Raw genomic sequence first — 16,100 nt, 5'->3', positions numbered from 1 at the left:
CAACCCCTAAAAGGTAGCTTAAGAAATTTTTGGAAAGGCAAGGAAAGCAAATTTAGCATTTCATAGTATCATTTTTCACCACCAAAATCCAGAAAAACACCCAGCATAGGGGGTGGGGAACCACAAATATATTATGTGTGATAGCCTTTTCTTCTCTTCTTGCTTCATACAAATATTTATACATTCTCATATTATTCAAAACCTAAATATAAATGTAGGGGGGAAAGAGAATTGTCCATTAAAATAAAGCAGATAAAATAAAAGCCAAAGTCTGAGGGTTCTCTCAACCACTACTGATCTAAAAACAAATGTGTGCCAGAGCAATTTCAACTGAAGGCTTCTCCTCAGGGGGCAAAATGGTTTAAATATGAATTTTCCAATAGGGAGATACCATGGGAGGGGGGAAAGGGAGGAGGGCTTATGAAAGGAATACAGAGAATACTTTGATTGAATTTTTTAAAAACTGACTTCTAATCAATGAGGCGACAAATTTTGTGATGTACCCTTGGAAAAGTACTCCTGTTCTTGCTAAACATTCTCATAAGGTTTTAAATTTAGAAATTCTTAAATATCTTATTATCCTTCTAAATTAATCTGCTTTAAGTACATATGTATAGTAGAGTCTGCAATGTATTGCCTTCATTTGTTGAGTCAAGAAGGGCAAGTCACTTTGATCTCTCAGCCTTAGTTTACACCTTTTACAACTAGAGAATTCTCCAGGACTCTTAATTCTCATCAATCATTCTTTCCAGTCCAGCCTCAAATGGGACTCGTTCTGGAGACTAAGAGACTTAAAAACAACCTTTCCCTCATTATCCCTATCTCAGCAGGGGTTCGAGGTTGGGGGCCCCTGGTTCAAAGCCGGCCTCTGCACTTTATGACTTTTGAGGGGGCGGGGCTGAGAAGTCTTTTTAAAAGATTTTACTTAGGTCATTTTCCCGTAATTGTGACACTCAAAGCCAGGATTCTGAGAAGTGGTCAGGGGGCCGAGGGTGCCAAAAGGCTGAGCAGCCTTAGCTTACTACCCACTCCTCACTCTGCCGAGAAGGGAACTGAGGCTCCCGGGGCTCAGTCCACCGGGACATAAGTATTAAGGAGTTGAGGCGACAATCGAACTCGGGTCCTGAGACTCAGAGTTCAACGCTTCTCATTGAACCACACCGCGTCCCTATTTGGGGGTAACCCCTTCCCTTAGTCTCAGTTTCCTCAAGTGGCAAGTGAGGGAAGTGGAAACAACCGTCTCCGGGGTCCCCTCAGCTCCTAAACCCATTCCAATTTTCTTCCCGGCTCCCTGCCCCGCCCCCTCTATCTCTTCTCACCGAAAACAAATGACTCTGCCTCCCAGGGGCCACGGGTCGGAACCCGTCCTGGTCCACTCACCGATCCCAAATCCAGAAAGATAAGTGCCGACGACCGCAGAAACGATCCAGAGGAACGTCGCGGCCGCCTAGCAGGCAAACAAACACCCCACAGGCGACGACGACTTGAGGACGACGACGACGACAGGAAGCGCAACGCCCGAGGATCTGGGCGGGCACCGGAAATATTCGGCGGCTCCGCCCCCTCGCCTCGAGAGCTCTGGGCGGGGTTCCGAGTGAGGGCTGCTCAGAGCGAGGCAGCGGAAGTGAGGCGGGGTCGGGGAGACTGCGGGAAGGCGGGATTTTCGCAGGTGCTGCAGGAGGGCGGTTCTCGAGTCTCCCTGCCTTCCTCTTCTCCCTCTCTTCCTCCCTCCTTCGTCGTGTGGGCGAGGCGAGGTCAGGGCTTGGGGAACACGCGCTCGGCTTTAGGACAAAGGTAGGGGTGGCGGCCGTGTGGGGACTTGGAGGGGGGGTGCCAGATGTGAGCAGCTGAGGACAGCCGGAAGTGAACCGGTCAAAAGCCCTGCCCTCTTTTAGCGTCCCTAACGGTCTTCCATTACCATTTTTTTAATTTGTATTTTCCCTTCCTCATTTAAAAAAAAAAAAAAAAAATCGGTGTTACCAGGGATGATTCACTGGGGTGGGATGGCTTAAAAAATTAAGATTAAAAAAAATTTTTAAGGAAAAAAAAATCTTATGCTGCCCCTTTCAACACAGGGCCTTGTCTTATGCTTCAGCAGCTTCCACTGTGAGAACAGGATTGGGCAGGGTGGAACCACAGCCCTTCCCCGAGCCCCAAAGAAATTCCTCAGCTTGAAAAAAAAATTCCCCTCCAATCACCTGTTCTAAAATATATTTTAAATATATGTGTGTGTGTGTGTGTGTGTGTGTATGTATATATACACACATATATATACACACACACATATAAATGTATATATATACACACACATAATATTTTAGACAGTTTATTACAATATGAATAATTCATATATAAATTATTTTTATTTTCTAAAATGTTATTTATTTTATTACAGTCAAATAATTTATGCATAAATTATTTTATTTTGTAAATGAAATATTTTGGCTTATTACAATATAAATAATTTTATGTATAAATATATATACATACACACACACATATATATTTTTATATAGATACAGATAGAGAGAATGAATCTTCCCCCAGGACTCAGTTTCCCACTTCTGGAGGCAGGCAGCCTTTCATTCTCCAAATAGAGTGTTTTCCCTCCTTTCCACCAAATGGGCATCGGATGAGATTTGGTGTCCCAAGCACCGGTTTTTAGGGTGCAGACATGAAACATCACTGTAATCTAGTTTGGAAAATAAAACCTGAAGGTGGGAAAGGACAGTGGAACTGTGCTACATGGAGGAGTGAGTAATGTGACTAAAGAAAATGTAGGAGATTTTATTGGTTCATTTTTATAATCTGTATCTTTAGAGTAAAATTTAATCAATGGAAATTTTTTGTTTTTATTGCTATCTTTTGTTTTTTATATCACCATAATTTACCTGTCATTCCCCCTCCCAGGGAACCAGCTCATGTAATGCTGTATTTAAAAAAAATTTTTTAAAGGACTCGAATAACTGATAAATACAACAAAAATAAAGCTTGAAAATATGGGCAAAAGTACAGCATTTGTGGACCTCCCACTTCTGCAAAGGAGTGGGTATCTTCTCATATTTCTTCTTTAAACTCATGCCTGTTCATTATAATTTTGCATCTAAAATTTAGGGGTTTTATTTTAAATTTTAATTTTAGTTACAGTTGGAATGTTTTTATTCTGGTGGGGAAAACTCTATGATTTTACATTCAATAAATGTTTATCTTTTTTTGTTGTTGTTTAAATTGTCTCGATTTTCACCCCCAGCAAAATGTGTTTTGTGAGCCTTTGGTGTTAAGTGAATGATAAAGAAGATGCATGTAGTAGAAAATCAAAGAAGGATTATTTACAGCTATATTAGAACTTGAGAAATGGGCAGAACTAATACAGGTGAGAAAATGAGTGAAAGAATATATAAATTTGAACATAGTTAATGGGACTAAGAATGGAGAATTAAGAGAAGAAGAGGGGAACTGGGAAATAGAGATTAAGAAAATAAAGACGTTGAAACTTAAAATTGGAAGATTGAAACTATTTTTTTTTTGAGAGGCAATTGGGATTGTGACTTGTCCAGGGTCACACAGCTAGTAAGTGTTAAGTGTCTAAGGCTGTATTCGAACTCAGGTCCTCCTGACTCCAGGTCTGGTGCTCTATTCACTGTGCCCAAAAGATTGGAACTATTCCAAGATAGCCATTTTACAAACACTGGCATGTTGGATTTGTTCTGTTCTGATTGTTGAGCCATATCATTGGAGATGAATTACTCTGAATTACTAGAAGCTAAGTCCAAAAGCAGGACTGATACATAGATATCCATCTGTGTGCATACAGGTATATATGCACAGTAAGCACATATAGTGTTTCTTCAGTGTTCTTTAATATAGTGCTCCTGCTGCCTGCAATAAGGTCCTTTGGACTCCTTTGCCTCCAAAAAACTCAGTTTCTTTCATGGTGACAAGCAGACACCATATGTGTGGCACTCTCTTTTTATTTAAATTGCCTAGTTAGTGCCTTAGTTAAGAAATGCTTATGGATGAGGAGGAGGACAATGTGCTAGTCTGCTTGTCTGAAAAATCAACTTTAAAAACACACTAGAGCATTTTAATCCTTTCAGGCTGCTTAAACAAACTTAAAACATTTAAACAACTTCAAGGAAAAAGCCAGCTGCCTGTCTGTTGTGCAGGGATGAAATAATAAAGTGATGTGCGCAAGACCAAGGGTTAAAGTTAAAGCAGTTTCATTATCTTAGTAAAAATCAAATGGTCACAGTGAAAAATAAAATTACTCAATTTGATGAACTGTCTTAAGTCGGCAAGACTTTTTCTAGCCTGCCAGTTTGAGAACAGTGTTGTCCCTCAGAAGAAGGAATCTTAAGCAGCTGAGATCTTCATGAATCCACAGTGTAAATGCTGAACTTGGTTGAAGGGAAAGTGTCCTCAAATTTACTTTTTTAATATCTCAACAGGACCAGTGCTGGCCAGAGACAATGACTGGCAGCCATAGCTTCTATATTGGTCTGAGCTTGGCTCTCTGCTCCAGCATTTTCATTGGTTCCAGCTTCATCCTAAAGAAGAAAGGACTTCTTAAGATTGCCAGCAGGGGCTCTATGAGAGCAGGTATAGCAAACTGTATTCCTGAGTTGACATGTCAGAATTCTCCTTTCTTTTTTGGACTGAAAAATTAGGTGGTGTTAATATAGAAAGGAGGCTAAATGGAACCCTTTAAGTATTGTTATTGTTAATTGACTATGAGAAAAGGTTGAAATTAATTCAAAGATACATTTTAGGAATGTCATTAAATTTGATTTATCTTTATCCATGATAATGGAAGAGAGGAATGACTGGTGAGCATTGGATGTACTTTGTGGTTTACAGAAGACCTGAACTTTTGAAGGCACTATGCTGAAGATACAGCAGTTACTCTGTACATCTCTAAGAAAAATTCATTTAAGGAGAAGTTACTAAGATCAGATTTTAAAAGCTACTCCATTCAAATTCTTTTGTTCTGAGTTCATGCTCAGAAGTTGCACAGTATAGACCAGAATTAGGCTGTATTTGCTTCAGCTCTTGCCCATTGGTATGTGCTGTACCCAAACCCAAAGCCCCTCCCAGAGGCAGAGTTTTCCCTCTCTGGATGTGTTCAACACAACTGCCACAGATTATGGATTCTGTGAAGTATCTGCTTTGGGGATATGCAAGTTCTGTTCAAAATGCTCAGTCTTTGGAGGGCTAAAAAAGGGAAAGAAAAACTTTTAGGAAGTTAGCAGGAGGAACCCAAGGCCCCTCCAAATTATAGCAGGTCGGGAAGAAAGGGAAAATTTTCTTTTTGTCCAAAGAAAACTGCTCCAGTTGTAGTATTGCTCTCCTTTATTCCAGTGCTTTAGACCTGGTAGATTGATAATTTCTCTTCCTTTTTTCAGGTCATGGTGGCCATGCATACCTAAAGGAGTGGCTGTGGTGGGCTGGACTAATATCCAGTAAGTCTTCTGGTTTGTTCATGAAATTGCAGCCTGAAAGATAAATAGCAAAACAAGACAACCAGTTCTTTTAGAATAAGCTGGAAAGATAACCATCTGCATTATGCTTGTAAAACAGGTTTTTTCCATTGTAATTCTGTCAACCAATTGTATTCTGGCAAAGATATATATGTAAATGTGCATAACAGATTTTTGATCACACCATAACTTGGTCTAGCATAGACTAACAGGCCCTCATGAGTTTCTCTTTTGCTTCCAAAAGAATATTTCTTTTCCTTCATCATGACCACTAAAATGTGGAAATATGCTCACACATGGTCGCGCAAGTAGAGACACATCTTCACTCCTCTTTCCCATGTGAGAAGCCTCTCAGGTGTCTTCCTATCCTAGCTCCTTGTCCATTTTCCAAGTAGACAAATTCATGGCAGGGGCAACATTGCTTCTGGGGCCTTGACTTAAAGTTACAGTGCTTGGGCCTCTTACAAGCACTTACATACAGATGACTTTCTAGGAGAGCTGTACAAACCAGAGTGACATTCAGGGGACAAGTACTAGCATGAAACAAAGATTACCCTAGTGTTTAACACTTGGAGGTAAGGGCCTTGAATGAAAATCCTGACTCTTCAGATTTTTGCTCGAGTAGAATGATATTGTAATCACAGCAAAATGAAATGCTCATTACCTCCTGTTAGTTCTGCTAAATTTATTTTTAACATTTAATCATACCTGTCCATGTTTATTATATAGTGCATTTTGAATTAGGGTGTAATACTTAACCCATGCTTCTTGGAATTGTACACCCAGTTTGTCAGGGTAGCCATCAGTTACGGATACAGGATCCTAATTTCACCCCTGCCCAAGGATTTATATCATGGAAGTTACATAGAAGAACAAGGTAAAGAAGAGTTTGTTAAGCAAGCACATGTAAGAGCTCAAGACTTTGCATTAGGTAGGCTTGACTTGAAGAATTGTATGGATGAATCAATGAACAAATAAATAAATGAAGCACTTTTGAAGCATTTGCCATCGAATAAATATTAAGCTAAGCCCTGGGGTTACAAATAGAATAATCACACAATCCACAGTCTTCTTAGGGAGCTTACATTCTAATGGGGGAGGGAAAACAACCCATTTAGAAGGTTTCCACTGCCAGTGGGATGGCAAGGTCCTAGGGTATGTGGCAAAGCACATGGTTTGGTCTCTTCTTTCATGACATTTCTACTGTTAGTCATATCAGTTTCTGATGTTGAACCGTCAGACAGGGCCAAGGACTTTGGTTCAAGAATTTCCTTTTTTGCATCTTCAGTAACTTTGTCTATAGCATCTGCTAGAGCAGTGAGTGGGCTGCTTCTCCACAGGAGTTGCTGCCCAGGGTTTATAGCTGAGGGCCCTGGGCTCAAACAGATGCTATTCCCGAGGTTCTTGGGTCCAAGGTTCCGGGCTATCACCATTGGGATCTGAAGGGAGATGGTTGTGATGGTGGGGGTTTCACTTTTCTGGCACATGCTGCCTCCTGTTTTTCCCTCAGGGTACCTGACTGCTTCAACTAGGCTGGCTTGCCTGTCCTGTGTGTAAGAGGTGGTGGGGCGGGCTGGCCCCTTCTCCACAGGAGTTGCTTTCCCAGATGATGGCAGGACCAGTGGTCTGGGAGCCACTCCCAGGGCTCCCCTGCTTATCCACCTGTTGGTGGCAATTGGTCAGCAATTGTTGCTGGTGGTGATGAGGAAGGTGGGACCCTTCTCCACAATGATTTCTCCCCTCCATGTGGCTGCAGGGGCTGGGCTGGTAGCAGATCTGGTGGTTTGGGGAGCATTGCTATTCCCAAAGTTCTTGGGTTCAGGGTCCCAGACTGTCCCCATCAAGATCTGGCGAGAGATGGCAGTCACCCTGTAGTTGCCATAGATGATAACATTGTACTTAGGCTAAATTTTCTTTGTAACGATTATTTTTCTAACCAGGAAAGTTGCTTCTCCTTTGCAGTGGGAATCGGAGAAGCTGCCAATTTTGCTGCCTATGCTTTTGCTCCAGCCACACTAGTAACGCCCTTGGGTGCACTGAGTGTGTTAGTCAGGTAAGTAATATTTAGGTGCTTTATTTGAGTCTGTGTCCTAGCAACATGAAATGATGATGTATTATTGTTCAAACTATTTTACTCCATTTTTCCAATATCTTTGTTCTCTTGTATTCTTTTCCTGAACTTTAGTTATTGAACTTGTTTCGCTTACTAGAAGAAAAAAAAGATTTTGTTTCCCTTAACTAGCTAATTTGGGGGGAAAGTTTCATTTTGGAACTTTTGGAGTCTACTTTTGTGATGAATTCTTTTTTTGTGAACAGAGAAGATTGTTTTCTTCCTGCCCCTCCAACCATGACCCAGTTTGACTGTGTTTTATTTATCTTGCTGTGTCCTCTCCTGGTTCTCTTTTTTTTTTTTTTTTTTTGGTCTCAGGAGCTGCTTGGTCCAGTTAAATGCTTAGCCATCTCACTCCTGTTGAAGTTTTATGTAATAGAGTAAAAACTCTTATGAACCTGGTTGCTTTTACTGTCCCTCAGAATCCTCCCTGTCTTGAGCCAGTATGGTATTGATTTATAGATGGAGGTTATTAATAAAGAAATCTCAGGGGCAGCTAGGTGGCGCAGTGGCTAGAGCACCAGCCTTGAATTCGGGAGGACCTGAGTTCAAATCTGGTCTCAGACACTTAATACTTCCTAGCTGTGTGACCCTGGGCAAGTCACTTAACCCCAGCCTCAAAAAAAAAAAAAAGAAAGAAAGAAATAAAGAAATCTCTCCTTGGGTCTTCTTGACATGTTTTGTGTTTCCCCTCAGTTCAGTTTTGTCCTCTTCCTTCTTGAATGAGAAATTGAACATTCATGGGAAGATTGGCTGTATGCTAAGTATTTTGGGCTCAACAATGATGGTGATCCACGTGCCCCAGGAAGAGATGAACCTCACCTTGGCAGAAATGTCTGAGAAGTTGCGAAGTCCAGGTACCAGACATGGAATTCTAGCATGATTTTGGTTTGACAAAAGCTTTGGTTAGCATTTTAGCTTCTTCTGGCTCCCTTTTGGTTTAGGGAGTACCCACTTTTACACTGTCCCAGTTTGATACTTCAGGCCTATTCCGGTGTCTGGTTGTGGCACAGAGGTGGCTGAGGTGGTTATGTATTCTCTAGGCTTGTGCAAGCTCTGCTATATATGGGTTCCAAGCTGAAAAGGCTCCGAATATGATGCTTTTGACAACAGTATCTGTTGTCTGAGGATTAGCCTTCCTAAATGTAGAGCAGCATCTCCTCAATTGGATGGCCACTAGTCAATAAAGGCTTTGGACAGGACACCCAGTTTCTTCCATCTTCTACTTCTTACACTTTTTCTAATTCACTAAACTCACTACTCTCATTACTTGTCTCTGTTTCTGATTATGTTAATCTGAGCATATCTGGCAATTTCAGAAAGTACTATCTTGGAAGACAGGAGATAAGAGGAAATCTCCATCTCTGGGATAGTATATTTTGTTATCTCTGGACTTTATTAAACACATTTGTGACTTTAATAGTACGTGATTGACCAGAGCTGTAGTTTTTAGCATTTTTGTGACATCTCCTGCCTCCCCCTGCCATAATTCACTTTATAAGAACAAACAGAAGATTTGGTTTGATCCCTAGAGAAAGAGAAGTCTTGTTTGCCTCCATAAAGTTGAGAAGTTAACTTTCCCATTTGTTTAGTGGAATAGAGATGGTAGCCATAATCCGACTCGGGACCAGGACAAGAGATAGTGTTAGCTAGTTGTGAGAAGGCTGTGGACAAACTATGGGAATGATCTCTGCCTGGGATCTTTAGCCCCCTCCTCCTGGAATTCCTTTAATTTTCGTCAGAAAATCAGAACTGTTGCTGTAGCACAGGAAGCCAGACAAACACATTGAGGCTTACATTTCAGAAGCAGAGCCAGATCTACTCTTAGCTCTCTGCCCCATTCTCTGTGACTCTGCCCTTCCAGGATCTAAGCCAGAGAGAGTGGATGGCAAATGCCATTGTGTCCAAGCTGGACCTGAAAAAGAATTCCCAACAGGTGGTAATCCAGCCCTTCCCCGAATCCCTTTAGGGAGAGGGAACTCACTTCCTGCTGAGACAGGCCTTGACCCTCATGAATAAAATTAGTAGCTAGGAAGTTTTTCCCAGTGTCAAGCTAAAATTTGCCCCTGTCCGGCTTCTGCCCACTAATCCTAATTCTTCTATGTGGAGCCAAACAGAACAAGGCTCATTCCTTTTCTTTATAATCTTGAAACAGCTCTCTGGTTCAACCTCTTAAGTTTTAAGCATTCCCTACTTCCTTCAGCTGATCTTCATACACTATGAATAGTGAATATTATTATCTGTAAATATAAATAGTGAATATCTTATCTATCACTAGCCTGTTTACCCTCCTCTCAATATTCTCTGCTTATCGTTGTCCTCCCTAAAATGTAGAGACTACACAGCAGTGTCCACTGTGGAGACTGACCACAGCATTGATGTTGGAACCTCCCTAATCTTGGACATAATGTCTCTTCATGTACTCCAGTGTTGCATTAGCTTTTTTGGCTGATGTTTCAGTTACTCATCGGGCTTGTTGTAATCCACTACACCCTGGGATTTTTTCAGAGAGACTGGTGAACAGCCATTTTCTATTTGTGAACTTGATTTCTCTTAATTCAAGTATGAAAACCCATGAATTAACAATTTATGGAATTATGAAATGGGGTAGCTGTGACTGATAGTTGGGAGTGAGACTGCAATCAAATTTTAATAAGGCACAAAAGGTAGAGGGAGGAACAGGGACAGAAAATATGAGACAGACAGTGTGGGAATGGAGGATAAGGGTGGCAGAGGAAAGGAATCATTGTGTTAGGAGGGGGAAGGGATATGGAGAATCACTCCCATAACCATGGATTAGAGTTGAGAATCCCTGGCAGCATGGATTCAAGTAGAGGAAGAAGATTACTCAAGGGGCAGGAATTGTAGTTTTTGGAGAGAAACAGACTCCCTTTTGTCTGTGCCACTTTGGAGTTAGTTCATTAACAAATCCATCTCATTAGCCCAGATGATTTCCTCTGAGTGAGCTCATATTACCAGGCTGTGATTTTGGGTTAATATTCGATAGGTTGTAAATCATGCTCCTTTTATCTTTGAAACAGTTTGTGCACAGCTTCAAGATTCCCCTTTGCAAACTTATTTCCTGCTATGGCTCCTTATGAACTTATATAGCATACTAACTAAAAAGGAAGGGGAGATGACCAGAGAACCCAAAGTAATATACAGTTTTAACACACCACATCTAATCCAATTAAATCCTGTCTTTTTTTTTATAGCTTTTATTTATAAAACATATGCATGGGTAATTTATTCAACATTGACCTTTGCAAAATTTTCTGTTCCAAATTTTCCCCTCCTTCTCCCCACTCTTCCCCTAGATGGCAGGTAGCCCAATACATGTTAAATATGTTAAATTATATGTTAAATGCAATATATGTATATATAGTTTATCTAGAAAGAAAAACTTGAGAAGGTAAACAAAAATGCAAGCAAACAATAACAGAAAGAGTAAAAATGTTATGTTATATTCCACACTCAGTTCCCATAGTCCTCTCTCTGGGTGTAGATGGCTCTCTTCATTACTGAACAGTTGGAACTGGTTTGATCATCTCATTATTGAAGAGAGTCACGTCCATCAGAATTGATCATCGTATAGTCTTGTTGCCGTGTACAGTGATCTTCTGGTTCTGCTCATTTCACTCAGCATCAGTTCATGTAAGTCTCTCCAGGCCTCTCTGAAATGATTCTGCTGATCGTTTCTTATAGAACAATAATATTTCATCATATTCATATACCATCACTTATTCAGCCATTCTCCAACTGTTGAGCAGCCACTCAGTTTCCAGTTTCTTGCCACTACAAACAGGGCTGACAAAAACATTTTTGCACATGTGGGTCCCTATCCCTCCTTTAAGATCTCTTTGGGATATAAGCCCAGTAGAAACACTGCTGGATCAAAGGGGATGCACAATTTAGTAACTTTTTGAGCATAGTTCCACATTGCTCTCCAGAATGGCTGGATCCCTTCACAATTCCACCAACAGTGTATCCATGTCCCAGTTTTCCCACAACCCCCCATTCATAATTATCTTTTCCTGTCATCTTAGCCAGTCTGAGAGGTATGTAGTGTGGTATCTCAGAGTTGTCTTAGTTTACATTTCTCTGATCAATAGTGATTTAGAGCACATTTTCACCTTTTCATATAACTAGAAATAGCTTCAATTTCTTTGTCTGAAAATTGTTCATATCCTTTGATTATTTATCAATTGGAGAATGGCTTGATTTCTTATAAACTTGAGTCAATTCTCTATATATTTTGGAAATGAGGCCTTTATCAGAATCTTTGACTGTAAAAATGTTTTCCCAGTTTATTGTTTCCCTTCTAATCTTGTCTGCATTAGTTTGTACAAAAGCTTTTAAACTTAATATAATCAAAATTATCTATTTTGTGATAAATAATAATCTCTAGATCTTCTTTGGTCACAAATTCCTTCCTCCTCCACAGGTCTGAGAGGTAAACTATCCTATGTTCTTCTCACTTTAAATCCTGTCTTTTTAAGTTTGACCTGGTGATCTAGTCTGTTGAAGTCCTTTTGGATCTTCATTCTGTCATATTTTCTAGATTTGTATCATCTGCAAATCGATAAGCACTCCATCTATGCCTTTTTCCAAATTATTGGTTAAATAATGTTAAATAGCACAGAGCTGTTTTACACAGCTTATGGACATCTCATTGTGAATATTACAAACTGAAGCTACCTTTTCACTTAAATTTGGTTTCTGGCCTAACCTCTTCCTTTCTGTTGATAGTACCTTTTCTTGTCACTAGAGATTGAAACCTTGAGTTCATTTTTTTTATTGGTTCTCAGTAAAGCACTTCCTATGTAGGATTTTAGCATCACCAAGGACAACACTTTCTCCTATGTAGGATTATAGCATCACCAAGGACAACACTTTCTCCTTTCCCCTCTCCCCAGCTATTTTCTCTCTTCTCTGAATTAAGCAAGTTAGACAGACACCACCTAGCTAATCTATTTCTCCATTATTTTATTACATTTTTTCAGAGTTCCAGGTACATTTCCTATAATTACCCAGATTTAATAGTTCATATGATTTCTAACCCTTTCTGTAATGTTTTAGGTACCCTAATGTAAGTCCTTAGCAAGAGCAGTGCTTCTTATGAGTCAAGGTATTAACTTGATGGCTCAAAAGCCATTTTCTCCATAATGAATTCCCTCCTAATGTACCTGAACCCTGCTCTGATATGCCCTGACACACACAGACACATGCACACATCCCAGGTTTGTTCCTGACAAGTGTCTCTGGTGCAGATCCTATCTATCTCTTCACATTAAACCTTTTTTGATGTGGGCAGATGTAAGGAGAACATTTAGAACTAAAACATTATTGGTAAATACGATTAAAGGACTGAAATAGATTCACAGTGCCTCTTGCTGGGGTGTATGTTTTAATGATTTGCCCGTCAGACACAACTGAAATAACTGAGCATCAACAATGAAAATGTCTATATAGTAATACATTTCCTATTTTGGTTAACTTTTCTCTTTTTTCCCCTCAGGATTCGTTGGCTTTGCCATTTGGGTATTGGTCAGTTCCACTACCCTCATCTTTGTGATAGGACCTCGATATGGCCATAGTAACGTCCTGGTGTATGTTCTGATCTGCTCCTCAGTTGGTTCCCTTTCTGTGTCTTGTGTTAAGGGTTTGGGCATCTCCCTGAAGGAGCTAATTTCAGGGAAGCCTGTCCTGAAGGAGCCCCTTGGTTGGGTGCTTTTGTTTTGTCTGGTGATTTGTATAAGCATTCAGGTCAACTATCTGAACCGAGCTTTGGACATATTCAGTACTTCGATAGTTACTCCCATCTATTATGTCCTTTTCACCACTGCTGTTATGACCTGTTCTGCCATTGTCTTTAAGGAATGGCAATATATGGACCTAGACAGTGTCATTGGCACGATCAGTGGTTTCCTTACCATAGTTTTTGGCATTTTCCTTCTTCATGCCTTTCGAGAAATCCCTTTTTCTCCTGATCTGATTTATTTTTCTCAGAGGTCAAGTTTGGGTAGTAATCACGCTCCTCCCCAGAGGGAAAACGAAAGGCAAAATCAACCTCTCCTTGATGAAGATGACTTCAACAAAGAGTTCCAGAATGTTGAGGCTGAAGAGGTTGAAAATCTGTGAATAATCTTAGGCAGAATACTGTCTGTATTTCTGTTTCTGTTGGCTAAGGTGGCCTTTGTACTTTTGCTTAAGATTTACCCAGACCTCTGACATCCAGCCAAACCAAATCAGATTATATTGTGGAGAGGAGCAAATTAATCGCTAACTAGTAAGCAATGGAACAGCAAAACCTTCCCAACTGCCATGTTGTTACTAAAGTCTCATTTGCTTCCCTTGCATAATATATACTGTGATTGTAAGATGTGGTGCTAGATGTAAATGTGGATGTATATATGTACACCTGTGAAGTATTTGTGAAAAAAAAAAACCGTCTATCCCTCATCACTAGGTCATTCAGCAACTTAAAAGCATTGTTGTTTGTCTGATTTACTTGGTATGATTTGAGAACGCAAATGTTTCATGAATTCTAGTTTACTTTAAAAAAAATGTTTTTAAAGGTGTTTTTGTGTCACTTTTAGTGCTGAATCCTGATCATCCTGAAGTTTGTACCAAGGACTTGAGTATAATTACTAATAACTGCTGGCTGCTGCCACCTGCCTGGTAAGAGGATTTGATTCTAAAAACCACATTCCAGAAATTATTACTTGTTCTTCCCCCCCCCCCTCCCAAGCTCTAGTACCTAAGATTCTAGAGAGTAAAGATTCAGCTTCCCACTGTGCCTATTCCAGTCCCAGTAGACTCTCTTTTACAGTTAGGAGAACTGGGTGGGCCCACTTCCTTGTAGATAGCATTTAAAGTACTTTCAGAGTCCCTTATAATGTAATGTGTGCAAGACCAAAGAGGGAAGCAACTTAAAGTTGAGGGTTTTTTGGGCTTGGCTTAAAGCAGAGTTCCTTTGTCCCTCACCAATTCCCTGAAGACTTCAGAATTTAGTGGCAGCCTCCACATGAGGACAAACAGCAGTTATAGGTATTATACTTCCTGTCTATAGATCATCTTGGAGTTTGGAGCGTTCTTTCCTGGAATAGTAGCAATGTACTGAGTCTTTGGGAGGCTCATGATGTTTGAAACAGATAATCGATCACTAGAATGTAAGCTCCCTGGGGGCAGGGGACACTGGTTTTTATTTTTGTATCCATACTTGATGCTTAATAAATGTTGATTCTTGATGAGCAATATAGGCATTTGCTACTGTTCTTCTGGGAATAGCTTCAGCTTCTTATCCAATTCGAGTCAGGGGGAAATTGAAAAAGGGATTTCCTCTTGGCAACTTTAAGCTCAATTTCCTTTAGCTATAGATTCCTTAAACAGCCTTACAAAAAAGATAATTGAACCATCTCTGTCACTCATTGTCACCTAGGACATGTGATTTCATCTCACAGATCATCTGTAGCTTAATTTTGGATAAGTTGCCCAAGAGAGACCTCAATGAACCGGCTTGTCCAGGGTCACACAGCCAGTATAACATGGAAGAGCCAAGGCCAGTCCTCTCTGCCAATTCAGCTGCTTCATCATCTCTATTAGACAACTATTTGTTAATCTATGATCCGTGCAAAGGATATAATTATTAAGTTATTATATATGCTGAATCTAAAATTTTTATATTTGTGAATTATGGGTTATATAAGCTCATGGGGTGAGAGTCTAATTCCTTCATTTTACAAATGAGGAAGCTGAGGCTGAGATAGATGAGTCCAGAGTCACACAGATACTAAGGGGCAGAACATATGCACTTGCTCCTTTGATAAGTCTGTTTTTCTAGCAGGGCAGGTAGATGGTGCTGCAGTGGATAGAATGGGTAGGGTGGGACTAAGGTCAAGAAGACATATTCCTGAATTCAAATCCAGCCTCATGACTTAACTTTGTGACCCTAGGCAAAACACTTGATCCTATTTGTCTGTTTCCTGGTCTGTAAAATGAGCTGGAGAAGAAAGTGGGAAACCACGCTGGTACCTTTGCCAAGAAAACCCCAAATTGGGGTCACAGAATCAAACATAACTGAAAGTGACTGAACAGAAACATTTCTATAAGGGGAAAAAAACTTAGTGATCCAATAGCTTTGGTGACTAAACTTAGTAAACTTCAGATTTACCTACAGAGGATGCCTTTATTTTTGGTTGTTCTTGTTAAGCAGCAAATATCAAGTGGCAGTAATGTGTAAAGCATGACCCTGGCAAAGATAAGAACTTATTTGGCAACTTCATCATATCCACAAATCTCTGTATATAGAACAAAAAGAAACAAAGGGGGAAAGAGGGGGCCGGACTTCAGAAAGAAGATTGGTTTCAAAGCCACATTGGGAACAGTGGCTGCTTCAGTGAATTTGGTCAAATCATTGCACTTGGAATGAATGACTTGGATGGGCCAGCTTCTCTGGGGTTTAATAATGGGACCAGATTAGTAAACCCATTTATTAAAATAAAATCCTTGTC

The 16,100-nt window shown here is 40.2% G+C and overlaps 2 protein-coding genes across 6 annotated transcripts in view; one reads left to right on the top strand and one right to left on the bottom strand.

Annotated features, from left to right (window-relative positions):
• The window catches only part of TAF7L (TATA-box binding protein associated factor 7 like), a 28,624-nt gene extending 27,091 nt beyond the window's left edge, over window positions 1-1,533 (bottom strand). For all 4 annotated transcript variants that reach the window (XM_074277046.1, XM_074277045.1, XM_074277048.1 and 1 more), the window contains exon 1: window positions 1,381-1,533. The gene's annotated coding sequence lies outside the window, so the exon portion shown is untranslated. The remainder of the gene's footprint in view (window positions 1-1,380) is intronic.
• Window positions 1,534-1,545: 12 nt separating this feature from the next.
• On the top strand, window positions 1,546-14,337 carry LOC141548277 (magnesium transporter NIPA2-like). 2 transcript variants are annotated; one of them, XM_074277051.1, is made up of 7 exons: window positions 1,610-1,794; window positions 3,251-3,373; window positions 4,449-4,599; window positions 5,403-5,459; window positions 7,440-7,530; window positions 8,284-8,444; window positions 13,106-14,337. In XM_074277051.1, exons 3-7 carry the CDS (start codon window positions 4,470-4,472, stop codon window positions 13,726-13,728), a joined length of 1,062 nt encoding a protein of 353 aa, XP_074133152.1. In that variant the 5' UTR covers window positions 1,610-1,794; window positions 3,251-3,373; window positions 4,449-4,469; the 3' UTR covers window positions 13,729-14,337. The 2 variants fall into 2 exon arrangements, with proteins under 2 accessions (XP_074133151.1, XP_074133152.1); XM_074277050.1 differs by lacking the exon at window positions 3,251-3,373 and having other exon boundaries at window positions 1,546-1,794.
• Window positions 14,338-16,100: the final 1,763 nt, after the last annotated feature.

Source organism: Sminthopsis crassicaudata, chromosome X (assembly GCF_048593235.1).
Source record: "Sminthopsis crassicaudata isolate SCR6 chromosome X, ASM4859323v1, whole genome shotgun sequence".
Classification (NCBI taxonomy): domain Eukaryota; kingdom Metazoa; phylum Chordata; class Mammalia; order Dasyuromorphia; family Dasyuridae; genus Sminthopsis; species Sminthopsis crassicaudata.
The sequence above is the reverse complement of the archived record's forward strand: the minus strand, read 5'-3'. Positions and strand labels throughout refer to the sequence as shown.

Excerpts from the sequence above, each read along its gene's own strand:
- LOC141548277 (XM_074277050.1), top strand. The coding sequence starts at position 4,470 with ATGACTGGCAGCCATAGCTTCTATATTGGTCTGAGCTTGGCTCTCTGC. Across the intron at positions 4,600-5,402 it reads CAGGGGCTCTATGAGAGCAG|GTCATGGTGGCCATGCATAC; the intron begins GTATAGCAAACT and ends TCCTTTTTTCAG. Across the intron at positions 8,445-13,105 it reads TGAGAAGTTGCGAAGTCCAG|GATTCGTTGGCTTTGCCATT; the intron begins GTACCAGACATG and ends TTTTCCCCTCAG.